Raw genomic sequence first — 19,474 nt, 5'->3', positions numbered from 1 at the left:
TAATAAATTGTAATGAAAAAGAACACAACAAAAAAGAAAGAGAGGAACAAAACCCAGGAAAAACAAGTGCTGCAACTGCTCACCACCTGCCGACCGATGCCCAGCCAGTCCCTGAGCAGTGATTGCTGCTCCCTGGCCAACTCTCTCCAGTTTATGTACTGAGCATGATGTCATAATGTATGGAATATCCCTTTGGCCAGTGTGGGTCAGCTCTTCTGGCTATGCTCCCTCCCAGATTCTTGTGCACCTGGCAGAGCATGGGAAGCTGAAAAGTCCTTGACTTAGTCAAGCACTGTTTAGCAACAAGTAAAACATCAGTGTGTTATCACATTATTCTCATCCTAAATCCGAAACACAGCACCATACCAGCTACTAGGAGGAAAATTAACTCTCCCAGCCAAAACCGGGACAGTGGCACAGCAGTGTGCACAGTGGCAAACACCATGTGAACAAAATGAGGACTGGTCAGTTCCTCCTGGGTGGGAAGGCGAGAGAGCACTGATAAATAGGAAAAAAAAAAAAAGATCAAAACACACACAAAATAGTTATTTTATGAAACTTACAGCCTTTTTGGAATGAACAAACAATTTAAGAAAGATTGTGAGTGTGTTCCTTTTATTTTTCCAGGTTTGCCAGTAATGACATAGAAACAAATTTTCTGTTCCACACAGTCCTGCAAAACTGCATGTGAAAGATTAAAAGGTCTGATTCGAGACATAATGTGGTTGCAACCTAAGCAATTTGAATGTTGGGGTCCAGGCATTGAACCTGTGGTAATATATCCTTGGACATGTGGACTCCCTCAAGCACAAATACAGAGTCCTTTGGCAGTTTATGTATTTCCATTAAAAGTGTAGGAACAGACTTTCCTTTTTTTTTTCTGCCTCTTTCAAGGACTCTGAAGACTCTAAGACAAGTTTTCACAACATGTCTTAGGACTGAAGGAGAAATGGGAGCGTACATTAGCAGAAGCTGCTCTGAAGCAATGTGATCCCAAGCTCTGTCTGTCAAGCAACTCTCAAATCTAATGTTTAAAATAACAAACACACTCTGGTGAGTGTGTTCTATTCTATCCATCCATCCATCCATTTATCTGTCTGCTGGTCAGGGATGCCAGAGACAAAATGGGTGGTTTCCTCAATACCAGCTGAAAACATGATCCCCCGAGCTTTGAAGGCTTACCAGAGAACATCATCAGGTAAGGTCAGATAAAAGCACAACTTTCCAAACCATCTTTGAACTTTATTACTTTTGAGTAGACCCACACAGGGAACATCAGAATAAGTGATGCCACCCATAAACATAAATTTACTCAAATTGTCTATGATCTCGTTCTCAGGTGGGTTAGGCGAAATGGCTGGACAAGAGCAAGGTACCTGTAAAAGCAGGTAACATAGTAATATAATAGAAAAACAAGAAAATATTTAGGTTAATATTCTTGACCGCAAAACAAAAATTCTAAGAATAGCCATCACAAGGGAAGGAAACAGCATTTTTTAAAAGTTGTCTAGTACAACATGCCAGAATGGCTTTTATTCAAGCAATTCCCTTAACATTCAACAAGTGTTGTTACAACTGAGCATGCTTTTGTCACAACATTATTTAATTAATATGATGAGAGTTTTTAATAAATTATAGTAGATTAGCATGTAGGAGATAGAATTTAAAAATTCAGACATACAAGAATCAAGCAGAGAGAAAATCTGAGATGAAGTTAGTTCTAGAAAAGGACTGGAGACAATTTAATACAGGCAAGACTGCTATTTAAAAAAAAAAAGAACTTTCTGATATATATTTAGCTTTAGGAGCACTCAAGTCTGTTATAGTTGTAATTTAAATGTTTAGTCTCCACATAACTGAAGATACAACTGAAAGACTTCACTACCTTAGAAGTAATCTTCAGTTAGCAGTGGCTTATGATACAAAATGAATTCAACTTCTTTTTCATGACCTACACATTTTGGAGTGAATTTTAATCTATCAGAGCAAAATGGATTAAAGTGGGCAATCTTGGAGCTGAAAGCAGAATATTAAATGCAACAATTCACATGTCATAAAAAAGAAGGGGAAGTTAAAGTGGGGTGTATTTTCCCTCTATTTTTTTCAGGAGTGAGTAGGGTAGGTACAAAGTCCACTGCATTTGGGACATCTTTTCATTTCCAGATGAGATCAGACTACCTACTAACATGACCACTGATTCACAGCTTAACAACTTGTTTGGGAAGAATGGTGTCAAATCATCTTCGAATAAATTCAACAAAGGTACAGAAACCTGACAGTTAATTTCTTCCTTTTTCTTTCCATCCTTTGCACATGCAGAATCTGGCATACTGGGACCAGCCATAGGCCTGGTCAAAAGTTACTGGGTGCAGACAGTATGCAACAAAGGCTGAAAATTAACATTGCCTTGGGTCTTGGTACTGCTTTGTGGCTGTCAAACTCTGTAAAGCAGTTTGAGGGAAGCTGCAGCACTGCCCTGTGATGGCTTTGAGGTGATATAACCACGAGACAACCAGAAACCAACCAAGCGACCTCACTCTGGTGTTCCACAGGCAAGCTACGGCGGAAGAACCCAACCTCTGGCAGCAGGAGCTGGTGCGTGGGTGAGGAACCATAATGCTGAAGAGTAATGGGTGAGATGAAACTTATGGAGAAAACTCAGTTCATCCATTTATCAGTTCATAATTCTTAAATTAATAACAAGTGATATGGCTAAATGAGAGCTCCTGAATGTCAAAGTTTTACATAAAAAAAGGAGAGAGGAAGCTTTGGGGCTTTTTTTTTTTTTTGGTAGAAAGCATCTGTTTTACGACCAGCCTCTACAAAATGGATCAAAAATTTAATTTTTTCCTTTTCAACTATATCACACATGCCTTTTTTCATGCATAATGCTGGAAGAGTTTTGGGTAGTAGTAGTGAAACACATCTCTCTTGTGGGAGTTAGATTGACTCAGTTTCTTTCAAAAAGACTGAAAACTGAATCATAGTCACAGAAATCTTTTGAAAATGTAATTTTCTGAAAATGAGTGATTTACTAGCTGTTATGAGAAAGACAAATTATATAGGAATTTAAACAATACTTGAAAATAATTTTCTTTTAGTGATTGGCTATTAGAAGCTTCTCTACCAAATTCCATCCTGCTGACTTCATGTCAGAATATTTAAAACTTGTGCAAGTTGAAAGGATAAAACTGAGAAATGTTTAAATACTGGTGAAATGTTCACTGAATGTTAGTGCTTGTAGAGCAGAAAAAAATGACAGCCCAACAAAACAAGACAGTCCAAGCTAATGTAATATGAATATTAAGATTGAGGTTTCTGGTACTGCCTAAGGCAGCACTCTTTTTCTAAAGGGTTATCATCTACACATGGAATCCCACAGCTCTTGTGCTCAGCTAATTAAGAAAGCTGATTCGGAAAGTACTTCATTCTTGCAGAAGACTATTTTTTTTCCCAGAAAGTAGTATTTTTGGTGTGTTCTGAACAAGGGCCATTAGAGATTAACTCTCTATCGCTCTCAAGCTATACCTTAGCTAGAAATGAAAAGCTCTGTCTCAGTCAGTGAACTATTTATGCTGTTCACAGATCAAGTGAGAAAAATGCAGAAAAAACACAATAAAAGTCTGCAAGAAACAGTCTTTATAATGTGATTCCTTCTTAAAAGGATTTCATAAAAGAAAAACAGGTGTAGACATGTATTAGGTGGATTAAATTATTAGAAATAAAGGAACAGAGTTTGGTGGAGTTATTCTACATTTACATTGATAAAAACACAGGAAGCCAGATAGGTGTATATAACACCAACTGTAATGTGTGCCAATTGAACATTGCATTTTGCTTTCAGATACCCTGGTATGCATCTACGTTTACTCTACTAAAACCAGGAATGCTGCTGTGAATTTTCTTCAATGCAGCTGAGAGCAGAAGCTTCGTAAGTGACTGGTTGCTTAAGAATGTGTTCGCCAGGCTGAAACCTCAATTTTAATTAAACTGTGGATTAAATAGTCCAGTACTGGTATCAGTAAATAACCAGAAATATCATTAACTGGACAGCAGTAACTTTCAATACTTGTCATTCCTTTGCTGTGTTGCTGTATCTGTATTAATACATAGCCACACTTGTACAATTTACACAATGTAAATATCTGATACAAATCAGAAGATCCTTTTCTGTATTTGCTGGCAACATGTTGCCTGCAAGACCTTGGAATGTTTCTCGAGGTCCTGTACTTGTTTTTCACAGATCACGTTCAGCAGCCTGTCAGAACAACGTCCCTGCAGGACCTCAGTTACTTGGTACTATTGCCCTTGGGCCAATGAAGATCAGGAACCAGTGCATAAGATCAAGAAAGATTCGTATTTCATGTGATAATAAATTATTTTCAGTCTTGCTTGAATATGAGCATGAAAGAGATTTCTTTCGTTATTCAAGCTTTGCAACAACGAAGTTCTTTTCACTAAATAAGGTTAAAGTAATGGCCATTATTGCTAGAATCAGCAAAAGGCTTTTCTGGCATCTGATATCTTAAAAAGCTATGTCTAATTTCATGCTGTTATTCTCAGTCCTCATGATGGTGACAGAAAGAATAGAAATCCTCTACATTTGCAATGGTAGAGCTGCTTTGTACCATTCTTGGTACAGCTACCTCTCCTATTTCACTGGCTGCCTCATGGAAATAGCTTCTGACACTGATATTGCATACAGGATCACTGTAATTGAGAGTAATTTACAGGCTTCTCAAGTTCTTAAAGCTTGTGATTACTCCCACTTTACACAAAATTTGACCTCTTAGTCTCAATGTAAGCACAGTATACTATATATGCTTTGAGCTTGCTTTCATTTTTCAAATGGTGCAAACAACATCTCCATGCAAAGTAAGGGAGCAATACTGCAACTCTTTTTAAAATTGACAGCAGAGATGTTTCCAAAGAATGAATACTGAAGAAAGTTACAATGGACATTACAAAAAAAATCAGTGAACAAACCGTGAATTAAAGGAAGTATTTGTGAGAAAATGGAAGTGTGTAAGATGGAAATAGGGTGTGTGGGAGAAGCACAGAAAAGTGACGTTAGTAGCTAACATGGAGTAAGAAGCGCACCTAAGCAGGCACCCCTCTTCCTGCAGGCTGAAAGGAAGGTGACAGGACATGATTTTCTGTCCTTAGCTGTGTTCGCCATATGCCCTGCGAGTCACCTCTTAGACATGCCTGCTGCCGGCTGTTAATGAGAGACTGAACTTTATTTTGTGCTTACAGTTGGGTGATACAAAAACACCTTAATGCTTTCATATGCTTCTGCTTAGCAGGAAGGTTTCAGTGAGATCTCCCTTTTGTTTCAAGCTGCCTATGCTCACAAGATACCTAACCACAAAAACATTGGTTATTTCTTGTTAGCTCTTTCATTAAGAACTGTGTATTGCACAAAGGTTTTTAACACAGGTTCACATGCACAGAGATTTATTACCAGGGTCTGTAGCTGATGGCATATAGTTACTTTAAGGGAAAAATCAAAGTGAAAAGAGAGAGTGTGGAAAGGTAAAGCTGTCCTGAGTGGCCAGCTGGGAAGAGAAGCAATGGGGGGGTCTCCAGACAAGCATCCTTCTCTGGGTCTCTTCTCTAGTGTCATATATGGTTCCCTCTGTAATGCTTTTTTCCACAGTATCAACACAGTTTTCATTAGTTCTTACCAGTTGCTCCTGCCTATGATGTTATTGATGTTGCTGAGAGCACGCCTTGTTGAGGCTGCACGCTGACTTGCTGTTAAGCTTGGGGCATGCAAGTTTTTGGGTCCACTAATGTCAACCAGAAGCTTTGACCACAGGGTAGGAAAAGGGAGGGGAAGAAGGGGTGGTTCTCACGCTGGTGGTAGTCACTTCCCATGAGAACACACCGTAACAACGCGGTTGGGTTTGCAGGTGCAGGGCTGGGAGGATAACAGTGCAAGATCCACAGCGTGGGAACAAGGGGAAAGTGCTGCCCCAGAGGCTCTGGGAAAGGCTGCTGCGGCAGCTTGGGTGACTGGGCACAGAGCTGCCAGCAGAAAGCCAGCTACAGAGCTTCAGAGAGAGGGCTGTTAGCAATGTAAGAGGCTGAGGCTCTTAAGGCACCATGTGACATGTGGCTTAACAGATGATATTGCTTTTGCTCAAAAAACCAGAGCCCCGCACAGCTCAGGACTTCTCAACAGTGAATGTAACTCATTGTGATAGCAGCTGCAGTGTAGTGGTTATCAGACTAATGTAGTTTGTAATAAAACTAACTGTGTTAATGGGCATTGAGGATCTTTAAGGGAAGGAATGGCATGTGCAAAGGAGCCCCCTTAGCCTGGGATGGGTACGGAATCCACATCTTCCAGCTCCAGAGGTGCCAACCACTGCCTATGGGCTGGCTGACCCTTGTTCCTTTTGCTGTGTAGACATTGTCTTCCTGGATACACAGCTGAGTTTTCATAGGATTCTCACAAAAGTAAAGGGCAGGTTACTAATGATGCAGGTGAGGGTACTAAAATCTGGCCTGTATATCTGTGTATTTCCCTATGTATTTTAAAATGACTTTTCACACTTTCTGGATCAATTATTTTGCTGAACATTTTCATATACTGATATGTGACTTTAAAGGATAATTTTCCTGGATTTCTAGTTCTCATTTTTAATATTCATCTGAGCAAAAGAAAAAAAGTCATTTAATGAACTTAAAGATGAAATCATTAGACTGAATGGAATGAAAACACCACCAGAAATTCAATTCAATGTAAATGTAAATGATTCTTTTCCTTCATAGAACTCAAACTTATTGCAGCCTGATGGTATTCTGACTTACCCTTCCCCAGACAATAAGAAATTAATCTCACCCTAAACACTTATCAAGCAGCTTTTGTCTCCATTCTTTTGCAGCGGTGGATTTCTATTGGTTGTTTCAGTTTGGATGTAATTTTCAATCTTGCCTACAGTCCGATGATAAATGTGTGAAATGAAATGTGAGTGGTGCATTTGGGAAAACATGCTGTTTTGAAAATACAGGGTAATTCCCACTTCAAACAGAGAGTGGAACTTAAAGGCAGACATGTTCCCTCATCTGACAAAGTAATTATCAGTAACAAAAGAGTCTTTTGTTGGGAAAAGTCTGAAGAATACTTACCTCAAACAAACAATAACGGGAGTGTCAGAGCTGTGTCTCTGACACAGAGAGCTGGAGAAGGAGGCAGTGATGGAGCCTCCAGAGCTCTCAAAATGTACAAGGCACCAGGTATATGGTACCTGTTACCCATGCCTATTACCGCCTTTCTTTTTTGCCTTTCTGCCAAACCTGCTGTTACAATGCTGCGTGGAGGAACATCTATGAGACCAACCACCACCAAAGGTAAGATCATGAAAGCCAAGGTGACACTTTGAAGGAGAAAATATTTCATGGGAGCATGTGCTCCTAGTTAATGTTGTAGCTAACTGCATGTCATCTTGTCTGATTTCTAGCAAAGCCATAAACATGTGGTCATACTTCTGTCATGCATATTGGACAAGGAGAAGGGAAACATCTCAGAGCTTGGATTTTTCCTTGCTTTCTTTCTTCCTGCCTCTGGATGTATCTTAACGTATGATATTTGACATCCTATGGTCTAACATTATTACTATGTATTGCATATAGTCACAATATAGTATACTGACACTATTATTATCATTAATATCACTAATTAGCATCAATTATCCAATTAATGTTAATTACTAATTTGTTATCTTTATTGGCTTAAAATGTAGGCTGTTAGGATTGCTCCAAGAGGCTGCAAAGTGTACTATGTTCAGCATCAAATGATGGGCTGCTCAGGAGACTGAGCTTTTAAAAGGTTTTTACCTTTTCCTGTGGCTGGAGTGTTTGTAACTGCATGTGAAGTGAAGCAAGGAGCAACAGAAAAAGGAGTGTGAAGAATGAGTAAATGGATTAGTCCATGGTAAATCAGGTGGTTCTGGTTTTAAATAACTGAAAGCCCATAACATTCATAGAGATATGGCCCACCCTACCAGTGATACTGCCTTGGTAAATGTTTCTTAGAGGAACATTACATCAACGGGCAAACAAGGAACATATTTTCTCATGTCTGTCAGCCTCGGCTGCTGCAAACAGTTGGAACACCTCCCTGTTTCTTCTCAGCCATCACAGAGCTGCTTAGTCCAAATTTATCTTCCCAGCTTCACCTCTCCTTTTATGTGCCTGAAGCCTTAAGAGCTTGGCTATTACAACGGACAACAGACTACAGACAGCTAGGACTAGCAAGCTCCTAGGCTAAGTGCTAATACTCTTACCACCCCTGTGCGGCACCCTTGAGTCTTTGCTGTACAGCTGACAGTGGGAGTGGAGGGGCACCTTCAGACTCCCTGATTCTCTTTAGTATTTTATACCTTTTTGTGCCAGTGTTTCTCGAACCTTTGAGTTGCCAACTGTCTCCATCTCAACGATCTTATCTCTGGCTGCAATCTTACCTTTCTTAGCACACATGGTTCTACTCTAAGTACTTTCACACAGTTTAGCATTTAGCAATTTCCTTAGGAGGCTGAGACAAGATTATACAGCTGTGCCATACCAAAACCATGCCTTGGATCACAGACAACTGAACCCCTATCAAAAGGATTACACCTTTTCTTATGACCAAATTTTGCAAAAGAAGTAGTCAGAAGCAGATTCACTCTGTAAGAAGGGACCCAAACAGGGGCATTTTCCTATGACATGCTCCAATGCAGTCATGCTACAGTGAATGAGATGTGCCTCACAGCCTTCCGTCACAGAAAGAAAGTCTGGCATAGGTTTTACCAGCTGCATCTTGTACGCCATTAAAGAATAAGGAATGATGTGACTTCTGAATCTGCATTAGTTATTTTGAACATGTAAATCTTGGCTCTTTTCTTAAAATGTCATAGGCCATAAAGTTCCTCTGCCATTTCAGACAAGTCACTAACATTGCTAATTGCAATGTTCATATTCAGTTTAAGTCAAGTGACTTATTGGAATGTTCCAAGTAAGAACGTTAGTGTAGGACACCATACCAGACCTCCTTTTCACCCATCTCATGCTCTCTCCTGTCTCACCAGAGACTGCAGCATAAGAGTATTATCAACACCTGGGATCGAGGAAATGCTGTCTGCAGCATACACAGTTCTGATTTCGCTTAGGCAAGTGATATTTTCATTGAACAGTCAAATTTACTTTTGATGTACATGGGGGTAAATTGTATTAGGATTGTTGTCTATGTGTGTCTATGTGCATCCTCATCCAGAGAACGGGTGGTGTGGGCTGCTCCTTAGGAAGCTTTTTTTTAACTGATAGGCCAAAGTTCTGCTACCAAGGTTTCATTCAGGTTTAATTTATGTAATGTTGCCTGTGGCATTAACAGGAATCTGTATTAAAAAATGTATTTGATGTCAGTTTAGAAAACTTTCTCATAAATTTTAATACGCATACCTAACTTGCATAGTTTTTACAGCTTTCCTTAATGTTTTTAATTTCATATTAAAGTGAGTAATGAAAACCAAACTTTTATACATTGTACCCCTCATAAATTGACCCCTAGAGCTCCATGGAGAGAACAGCTGGTTTTGCCACTTCTTAAGATCTTATAAAGAAATTTGATTTGCAAAAAGAAATGTTGAAATACTAAAGTCTCTGTAGGACCATTGCATGACATAGTTCACTCCTATTATGAAGCAGAGGATTTATGGGAATAAAAATATTATCCAGCAATATGACAGATATTAATTTGCATGTGATAGTCATTTTATTCAGCTCAGACTTCTGGAAGTGCCTTCCCAGGTCTGACCTGCTCCTGTCTTCCTTTAGAAGTGCTTTTGTTTTTGAGAAAAGTGAACGAGAACATGAAGCTGCTCAATGCTGCATTAGCCATAGAATTGACTAAGGTGTCAATTATGTTTCTTGCTTTTATTGTGAATTTGGGATGATTTTACAGTCAAACAAAATCTGATAAACTCTGCTGATTTTTTGCAAAATAGCCGATTTAATCTTTTCACTTAATGAAAGCTCCTGGGTGGATTCAGAGGTGCTTTTCTGAAACTATCAAGCACTAGACAGTTTGGGAGCTTGTTGTGTGAAAAACCTTTGTCTGTCTTGGCTATAGTGTCATAATTGGTATTAGCAGTGATAAAACAAATGGGAGAGAAGTAATTTGAAGAGCTTTTCCTAGGCAAGTGTATTTGAGACAGAAAAACTTGCCTCAAAATAGAAAAGAAAGCACAGTAATTAAAAAAAAAAAAAAAACCAAATGTCTATTTTAAGACATGGCTTTACTTTACTTACAGGTATATTTTTTATACCAAGTTTTGATATTCTGTCTTTCTTCATTATATGTTGTGTCTTTTTCCTGCCTTTTGCATACTACTTACTGTCTTTTGCATAATTTTTGTTCTCTAAACAGCAAGATTAAAGATACTGGTATGTGTAAATTCTTTAGGAATACAGGAAAAGTCTGTCATTTGTCACATTACTCATATGCAAGTATAAGAACAGAGCTTTAAAAATTGAACTTCAAAGGAATTGACAGTTTCTTGTCTCTTTTTTAACTGCATGTCAACCAAATAAGACTTGTAATATCATGCATTAGTGTAGCCTCTTTATGATAGCCATACTTTATCAATTTCAATATTATTTCTAACTTTCAATTTTCTACTTTCTGCTTTCTGTTTTCTGATAATTTTTCTCTCCCTCCCTTTAGTGACTACATTCCACTTCCATGGCAGCATGCTGTCTTGTATGCTGCAAGTTCAATAGCAACCATCCTTCCCATTGGCTCTGTTTATTTATCCTAGCTCATAAGTTCAAAGTTGTCCCTTGAATGTCTTCTTAATGATTGACAAGTGCCTCATGCTATGCAGGAAAGTTTGTCTTTTTGTTTTCCTCCATGCTCTCTCTGACATGTGAAAGACCTCTTTGGTCCAAAGCAGAAGTTTCTTTCCTGAATTTGGTCACTTTTTCCTTAAGATCAAGAATATACAGAAGCCGTTTTTGAAATCTGTAGTTATGATAAAAGCTAAAATTCTTGTTGTATCTTACAGCATTTTAATAAATGTTTTAAAAAATAACAGATACGGTAGGTTTCTGCAGTCTGCCTGGAAACCAAGTTTTTACCTTAAACAAGAACAGTTAAAACAAATCTAGTTTTAGTGACATTAAGCCTTTACTAGAAGCTGCACCTCTAAAGATGGGTCCCAGAACAGTAGTACTGGTGTTGTCTAGGATCCCTTAAGGCCTTGTTCATAGCATGATGCTATAGCGAGACTTAAAATACTTCTGCGACCTCCACAAACATCAGAAAAAGATTCCTGCAGTTTTCAAAAAATCATTAACCATAACTGATGGCATTTCTCATTCTTGAATTACTACAGCTTTGCATAAACACAATCAGGTATTATTGTCCTTGCGTACAGAATGAAAATCTGAAACCACATACCTGTCCAAGCTCATTGCTGTCATAATGGCACTGCATGCAAACTGGTTGCATGTGTCCAGGGAGGTAATGATGGTGCAAAAAGGGCTGCCAAAAACCCACTCACCTCCACGTGCTCATTAGTGAATGAGAAAGGGCATGCCAATTATATGAACCAAATCTGTTATAGCCAGATTGCAGATGTAGATATCTGGGATAGTTTTTTTCTGAGTTCTGAAATAAATTGGAAGACGTGGAGACAATTACTTGACAAGTTACTGTGTTGTTTTCCAAGTATACTGTTGATAGAGCAGACCTCAAAATGGAACTACACACAAATAAGTACACCATGAGAACCACTATTTTAGAGTTTACATATTTCAAACCAAAAATTTTAGGCTCAACAAAAATATATAGCTCATAATTTTGCTTTCCAGTGAGGCTGAATGGGCTATTTAATTTATTAACATGAGCACAATTATCTGTATTCTCCTTTGAGAACTATAAAGTGTTCAAAATTAAAACAGGTCAGATGGAAATAGGAACTCTAGAAACATCAGTCTAGCATAAATAGGAGGAGAGATCAGAGCCTTCCTGTGACACAGTTGACCCAGGGCTGAATCTTGCTTAAAGATGCAGACAAGAGGTTCTCAAGTGCTCAAGGTAAAAAGGGAACTGGTGAAAGAGGAATGATCCTCAGGGGAAAAAAAAATAGTATGCAGTCAAATACTTAAAGATAGTCTCATGAAGTTTATACATACATAGGGAACACAACTGAGTTAAAACTGTATGCACAGTCTTCATTTAAGTACTGAGAGTTTGGATTTGACAGTTTCATAATGTTATATTGCATGGTTTTTGTGTGATATATACACTTTCCTAGCTTCCTTTACGAAAATGTAATCCTTAGTATACCTCCTGATTTAGGCTTGGAGGAATGTTATACATGCAGTTGAAAGAATTCCTGACTTTAAATTGCCTTATTCTATACAAATCAAGGAAAGAAGCACAAAACATCTTTGAAAAGCACTGATATTTATAAAATATTTTTTAATTACAGGACCTTATTAAAAACATCCTTATCCACAGTCTCCATATAGGAATTATCTTAACTTACAAATTAGATGTCCAGTCTAAGCTATTTGTCTAGGCTCCCTCTCAGTATCTCTAACCATTTTTTTTTTCCCAGTCTACTGCAAAGTACCAGTTTATTTGTTATTCTTACTGGAAGACACAGAAGAACTTGCAGCTGGGGGAACTCTACCTGGCTGCCCACAAACCACATTCAGAAGTCCAGCTCTATGACCATCATTTCCTAAAATGACCTGTGTGAGAAGAGTTCCTAATTACACATTTTTCATGTTGCCTTCACTGCATGCTACGAGCTATGAAATAAACATCTTTCCAAAGAAACAAATTTAAGCTAGAGGGAATGAGCCAGACAAAAGTATTTTTTTGAAAAATTTTTAGTAAATTATGAAGTATGGTTCACTGTCATCTGGTTATGATGCTGAAAGCAAAGCCAGACATCTATAAAGTATATCTTCTGGCACTAATGACTGGAGCTTGTGGAGAGAATGACGCATATGTGATCTTTTTCCTCTGGTGCCTTTAGCTTTTTGAACTTTGAAGGTTGCAAAATCTCCAGGAAACGAAAAGCCCCAAACTGTGTTTCCTGCAAGGCATCAATTGGTACCATTATGCTCAGACACACAGGTTTCAAAGCATCTGAAAACTGCCTGTACATGTCATTTCATGAAAAAGTTAAAATGGTCTTTTTCTGCTTTATTTCATTCACATTACCAGGATAAATCATGCTAAATTAGAAATTACTTTTGGACTGAGAATGAGAATCTCAAATTCTAAATTCACTTTATGCTAAATTTAATCAACAAAGAATGTACATTGAACAGCTGTCCCATGGTCGATGTAAAAGGAAGTGTTGTAAGACCCACTGTCCCATGCTTTACACTGAGGTTCAGAAAATGATGCCTTTTTAGATCAGTGTCCAGAGGCCAGGACACATATTTTCATACATATTTTCATATAGTTTCCTGTGGTGGCTCAGAGCCACAGTATATAAATGGTAACTTATGCAGTAAACTTTATAATATCAAATAATTTTGGCCATATTTTATAGTTTATAACTTTCTTATATTTTATTAAGTCAGTAGTGCTTGCCTTCTGCTAAAACTATCACTTTACCAAAAAAAAAAAAAAAAAGAAAAAAAACCAGGAGAATAATAGTGATAGCCTCAACTTCAAACTTCTTTCTTTTCATCCTTTCAGTGTTTTCTACTTTCTCACCACAGCTTTGAAAGATTCTCAGCAGTTTCTCAAGCCACAGATATTAGCTGGTCAATTGATCCTTCCACCCACGCCAGGTTAATTTCCATCTCTGAAACACCATACAAAAAATGTACAAAAGCACAATTGCTGTTCTGTAAAATCTGTGCATATGTCAAATCTGTGGTCAGTCCTACCTTCTCTTCAATTCTACTTCTACAGATTAAACTCATTAAAAAATGGATTTAAAGGATCCCAATCCATTAAAAAAAAGAAGTGTTGAGCAGACACGACAATGTGATAATCCATATACTGGCTGTCACTCCAGTAAGCACTTTGAGGAACATGACAAGTGCATTAGGTATTGTCATCAGTCATTATTTATCCCCTCTGACTGCATTATGTGCTGTCATCAGTATTTATTTATACCCTCCTAGACAGAGAGTCTTCATTAACTAGAAGCTTAAGTGTTAATTTGGAAGTGATCTTTCAGGTCAAAGACAAGATGATTTATAAGTATCACACATTTAAAAACACAAGCATATACCCTTTCTTCAAACAGGAAAGGTCAAAATGGCATCCCTTATGGGCTACGTCTGCAATGGCAAGTAGCACCAGCTTTAAGGTCCTTCTCTCACCTAGGCCTGTCCTTCCCTACAAAATCTAACCATTCCCAGCAAACCAGCTTGACTGACAGGAAGCTTTTTTAAATTTATAGCTCTGATGTTAACCATAGTCCCCTTCTGCTGTCATACTTGGAGTTTACCTAGATCCTCCGTCACTGAGAAGAGCAAGTCCAACAGCAGCAGTCCTATACGTACTTAACGCTATCTTGTAGCCCTTTTGTGCTGGTAAGCATGTACTGTCCTCCCTCTTGGATCATTTCTGTGCATGTTATTTTCCCCTAGTGGCTGAAAAAACATCTCAATAATTTATCAGGAAAGACTTGTACTATCTTTTCTCCCTTTAATTGAGGGTTGGATTCTTCTTAGCTAATTTTATCGAATTGAAATTTAGACCTCTAATATCTCCAGGTGATCTTGGCTCCCATAATCACTGCAGAGAAACAGAACTCTGGGAGCAATTTATGCTCTTAGATAGGTATATGACAAAGATGATACGTATTACTCTCAGTAGTGCCTCTCCATGGAGAGACCCAGATGACTGGATTGGGCAATCAAAGTTAGGCTGGAAAAAATTTACTCACATCCGTACAACTGGGTAAGGCCTATAAAATCTTGTGAGAATGAATCTTGCTCAGTACCAATTATGAAAAACTGCACAAAGAAATGGCAACCATTTTTGTTCTACATCTCTGCCTCTATGTCTTCTCTCATTTAACCATATCTAGCGATGAATACTTCCAAGTAATTCAACTATCTAATTTGTTGTTCAATAACAACATTATCTAAATGTTTAACATTAGATTAGCAATAGCTACAGAAGTTTGTCCAAGATATTCTGGTCCAAAATATATTATTGTTTAACTGAATCTTACAGTCAAGCCAGATAACATCACTTAGAGACATGTATCAGTTGCTGTGCCAAATGTGATCATGGGAAGACCCACACTTCTAACATTAGCTTGTTTTTTATTTCTGAAACAAGTCTAAAACAGAATCATAGAAATCAGAGTAAATTGACAGCATGCTGTCAATGCAGAGACACTTAGCTTTCCCATCTCAGCAAGGAATAAAGAACAGAACAGCTGAGATACGTTGTAGGGCACTGGGTAGTTGTTTAACATGATGGGGGGTTTTTTGCTAGATTTAGGAAAAGCAGGAACCTAAGACTGGAAGAGAGAACCCTTGTCACAGAACTGAGTCATTGGCTATTACGGGCAACAAGGTCAGAAAAGACCTCCTCATAACAGAGTAATTTCACCTCAGAAATAATGATTTTACTTCCACTGCTCCTACTGAAGGCTATCAGAGGACATCACTGTTCTAGAAGGTAAAAATCACCTTCCAGTTATCAGCCTTTAATAGCTCCTGACTGGGGTCTACCCAATTGCTCTTGTACCAGTTTTGGCCTTTAGTTTAAACAGTCCTTTAACCTTTCTGCTGCATTTGATCCTGATTTATAGACAGCAAACGTACACCTCTGAGCCTTTAAAAAAAAAAAAAATTAGGTGAATTTTCATAGTTCTCCATTCTTCTGGTTCTAGTAATTGTTCTTTTCTGTTCTTATTCCAGTCTGAATATCTTATGTTTCCTGGAAACAGCTGGTGAGAGTTGTATTTCAGGCCTTGTTATGAGCCTGGAGAATGGCATTAGCATTTCCCTCTTTCCTCTGGAAAGGCAGAGCCTTACGTGTATTACAGCTGTGTGTGCTTCTCACGCAGCTTTAGCCTACTGACAGCACACAGCAATCCCAGGAGTTTTTCCGCTGTTGTTTTCTAACTGACAGCAGGGCTTCATATTTATAAAAAAAAATAAAAAAATTCTATGGCTTTGTGCTTTGTGCTACTAAATGTTACCGCATTTCTGCTGCTCTAGTCCCTCCTCTATCTAGTCCTTCCTGTATGACAGTCTTATACTCCTTCACATCAGCCACATCTCCCCAGCATATGTCATCAGGAATACTATTGACACACTCTTACACTTTGCCTCAGGTCTCTGAGGGAAAATATGAAATCTGGCTGGCCCCTTGACCAGTCCCTGAAAGTTTCACGTTAACCTATTTCTCCTGAAAATCTTTTCAGGAAACTTGTTTCTTATCAACATTGCCTAGTGCCATCCACAATTTAGCTAATTTTTTTCTCATGTTATAATTCTTGAACTCATTACATTGTTCTTTAGCTGCGTTAATAACTTCCAACATGATAACATATAAAATCTGATAACATAAAATCTCTAATCTGGACAGGCTAGCTGTATGTAGTGGTTTCAAAAATTTTCTACTGGTGACTACATTCAGTTGCAAATACACCTTCTCCAGCTGAAGACTCAGAATGCAAGTAATAAGTGTTGTAACACTTATCTGCAAGCTCTGATTTAGGAAATACTATTTTACCACTTACTCTTAGTTACCTTATTAAAAATCAAATTAATCTGAAAAGCTGTACTCATAGATAATTGAAACTGTATTTGATTCCCTTTTCTCTTCTATAACATACTCTTCCTTAAAAATACAAAGTCAGACTAATGCAGCTAATCGGGGTTGTCTGGATCACATTTTCCCTCTCCACACAAAAACATAGACATTCTCCCACCAGCTGGTTGACCAAAGTCAGTAGGTTTACATAAAATGCTTTCTAGCAGAACTGCAGTTTTGGGGACCAGTTTTTCTAGGTTGCTGGGATGAAGATTATTGGGTACTTCTGGCTGACACTGAACTCTTGCAGCATTTTCTCCACCAATTTCTTTTTAATTAAATAGCAACATATCTCAACTCCCTCTATTATTCCTAGGGATTAAATTCATTCACACAAGGAGGGCCAGCCAAAAGTCATTGACTTACTAATTTTTAAATTAAATCTTAGTGCATAGACATATATTACATGTAACTTTCATTAGGACTTTAGGTATTTTCTCCCAATAATTTGCAGATAATATAATTTTAATTCACACTTAAAAATGTTTGTCCCTAGCTGGCAGACCTGCAAACAAAATTGAGGAGCTGAAATTCCAAGGTTCTTTCTTTACCATGTTCTATCATCAGTAAAGCATTTGCTACTGGAAAGTAAATAACTTTCTAGTTAATTAGAGAGGTAATCTAGCTTCTTTCTCTCTTAAAAGAATTTAGTCTGTAATGCTAACAAAATTTAAATGTATACATGAGAAAATGTATTCAATAAAGAGTGACAGCACAGCTCGGAAGCAGAGCCTTTGAGGAGAATCAGATCTGTTTAGTGAAGGATGAGAATTTGACATGGTTATTTTTCAAAATGTAGCTACTTTTTAAATGTATATTCATCTACAGAGTCTGAGGTTTGTGGCTGTCTTTTTTAGTGTTGGTAACTACCACATTAATTTTTCAATGCACTATTTTCAAATTCTTTTCTTGTGTATAAATATTCATGCCCATTTGAACACAAATGCGGTTTAAATTATATTATTTTTTTCAAGTCATTGTTTGTGCCTATTTGCTCTGTCTCTCGTATTTTTATTTAGGCTAGACAAAGGCTTTTCACCAGGGACAAAAGAAATCTTTGTTCCTTCTCATTTTCCTTCCATTCTGTTATTTTAGAGACTCTACAACTAATTTTTAGAAACTCAGTGATTTCTTTTTTCCTTTCTATTCATTCATACATTTTAAAAGTCGTATTGCCACTATGTTCACTTGAGACATACTGTTTCCACATCTCTTCTGCATTCAGATTATGAGCTACAATGTTCTTGAGTGCACTAGGCTTTGGATTTCTGGTAGTTTCAAGCAAAGTTTACTAAAGTTCAGGGGCTGACAGACACTTAGTCCTAGGTTGGCCTTTGGAAATCTTTCCTTTAAAAGCACAGTATGTAGGGGCGGAGTCCATCTATTAATCATTGTAAAGTGTGACATATGTATGCCTTATGCTGTCATAAATCTTTATGTTAAATTTGTGCTGAAGATAAAAGCCACTTTTTCAAGATACATGCTTATGGATTTAGAGTTTGTGGTAGCATCAGCCACTTGACAGCAAATTCTTTATTATATAGAAAAAGAAATCTCTTGTTAAAATTAAGAGACTAGAAAGTATTTTTGTGCATAAAGGATGTCTGGGTCAGATTTTATGACCCAAAAAACTTTAGTAACTTCAGCAATTTTACCTTCTCAGAATATAACAAAAATATCTTGAGGTATTAATTCCTGTCATGTGAGAATCCTTGACTGGCACTAAGGCCCTTGTTTCTAGAAGCAAGGTGGTGCTGGAAAAAAGCAATGAGTTCTAGGAAGCTGCTGTAAATGGGCAAAAGTTAGATGGAGCTCTGTTGTTAAAATAATCTGAGGTAGAAGTGCAGTTTTCAAAGGAGAAAAAGACTGTATTTCAACTGATCTTAAAAGCATTTTGTAAGACATTATAATGCCTGGCTAGTACCATAACTAAAGTTTAAAGTTCAGTCTAGCTTTTGCATGTGCTAGTGGGAAGATTGCTGCCAATTACAACAGAAGCCAGGGAAAAAGGCATGTATTTTGGTTTCTGTGATATGTTTGAAGTCAATCATACACTTAAGTGCTTTCTCATAACAGAAAAGGCTAAGCAGGCACATATTACCGCTATCTGTAGTCATGATTTAATTTTTTTTGACGAGATGTAAATGTCAATGACTAAACAAAACATGAAAAACTTGCTATCCTTGTCTTTTCTGGGCAATTCACTCCCTTAATGTAGTCATAATTCTTTTTTTCAGCTATAAATCTTATTGCAAAATGTATTCCATTCCATACCTTCTTACTGTGAACACAATGAGGGTATTTCCGACTAAGCCTGTTGAACAGATAATCCCAATCAGAGAGGGAAGGATGATTGTCTCTGCAGCACCGATCACTTGGTAATGGTGCCATCTGCTCCAAGACCTGTTAAACAAGTCTGGTGTACTGTTCTGACAGGAATGCTGAAATTCATTCATTCTTCAGTGACTTTAGGACTTAGTTCTGTAGTAGCAAGAGGAAAGAAATTATTTGTGGACTAATCATTTGAATATAATTAGTTAAGTCTGGTATCTAAGTGTACACTACTGTTTAATGGTCATCTGAATTTCATAAAAACCTTTCGCCAAATGATTTTGTACATTCAGGATTGGACATAAAAGAAGTGGATGTTGTTGTTTTCAAAATGAAATC

General features: G+C 37.7%; 1 protein-coding gene across 1 annotated transcript; it reads right to left on the bottom strand.

The window, feature by feature from the left end:
• Window positions 1–1,178: 1,178 nt before the first annotated feature.
• Window positions 1,179–19,260, bottom strand: MCHR2 (melanin concentrating hormone receptor 2). The gene is given in 4 exon segments (XM_087777127.1): window positions 1,179–1,210; window positions 1,213–1,376; window positions 11,447–11,656; window positions 19,079–19,260. Coding segments are annotated over 4 exon segments (588 nt in total).
• Between the last annotated feature and the right edge of the window lie 214 nt (window positions 19,261–19,474).

The sequence above is a fragment of the Nipponia nippon genome, unplaced genomic scaffold (assembly GCF_047370975.1).
Source record: "Nipponia nippon isolate SJK-2023a ecotype South Korea unplaced genomic scaffold, ASM4737097v1 scaffold_4, whole genome shotgun sequence".
Taxonomy (NCBI): domain Eukaryota; kingdom Metazoa; phylum Chordata; class Aves; order Pelecaniformes; family Threskiornithidae; genus Nipponia; species Nipponia nippon.
Note: the sequence above shows the minus strand (reverse complement) of the source record. Positions and strands in the feature narration are given on the sequence as shown.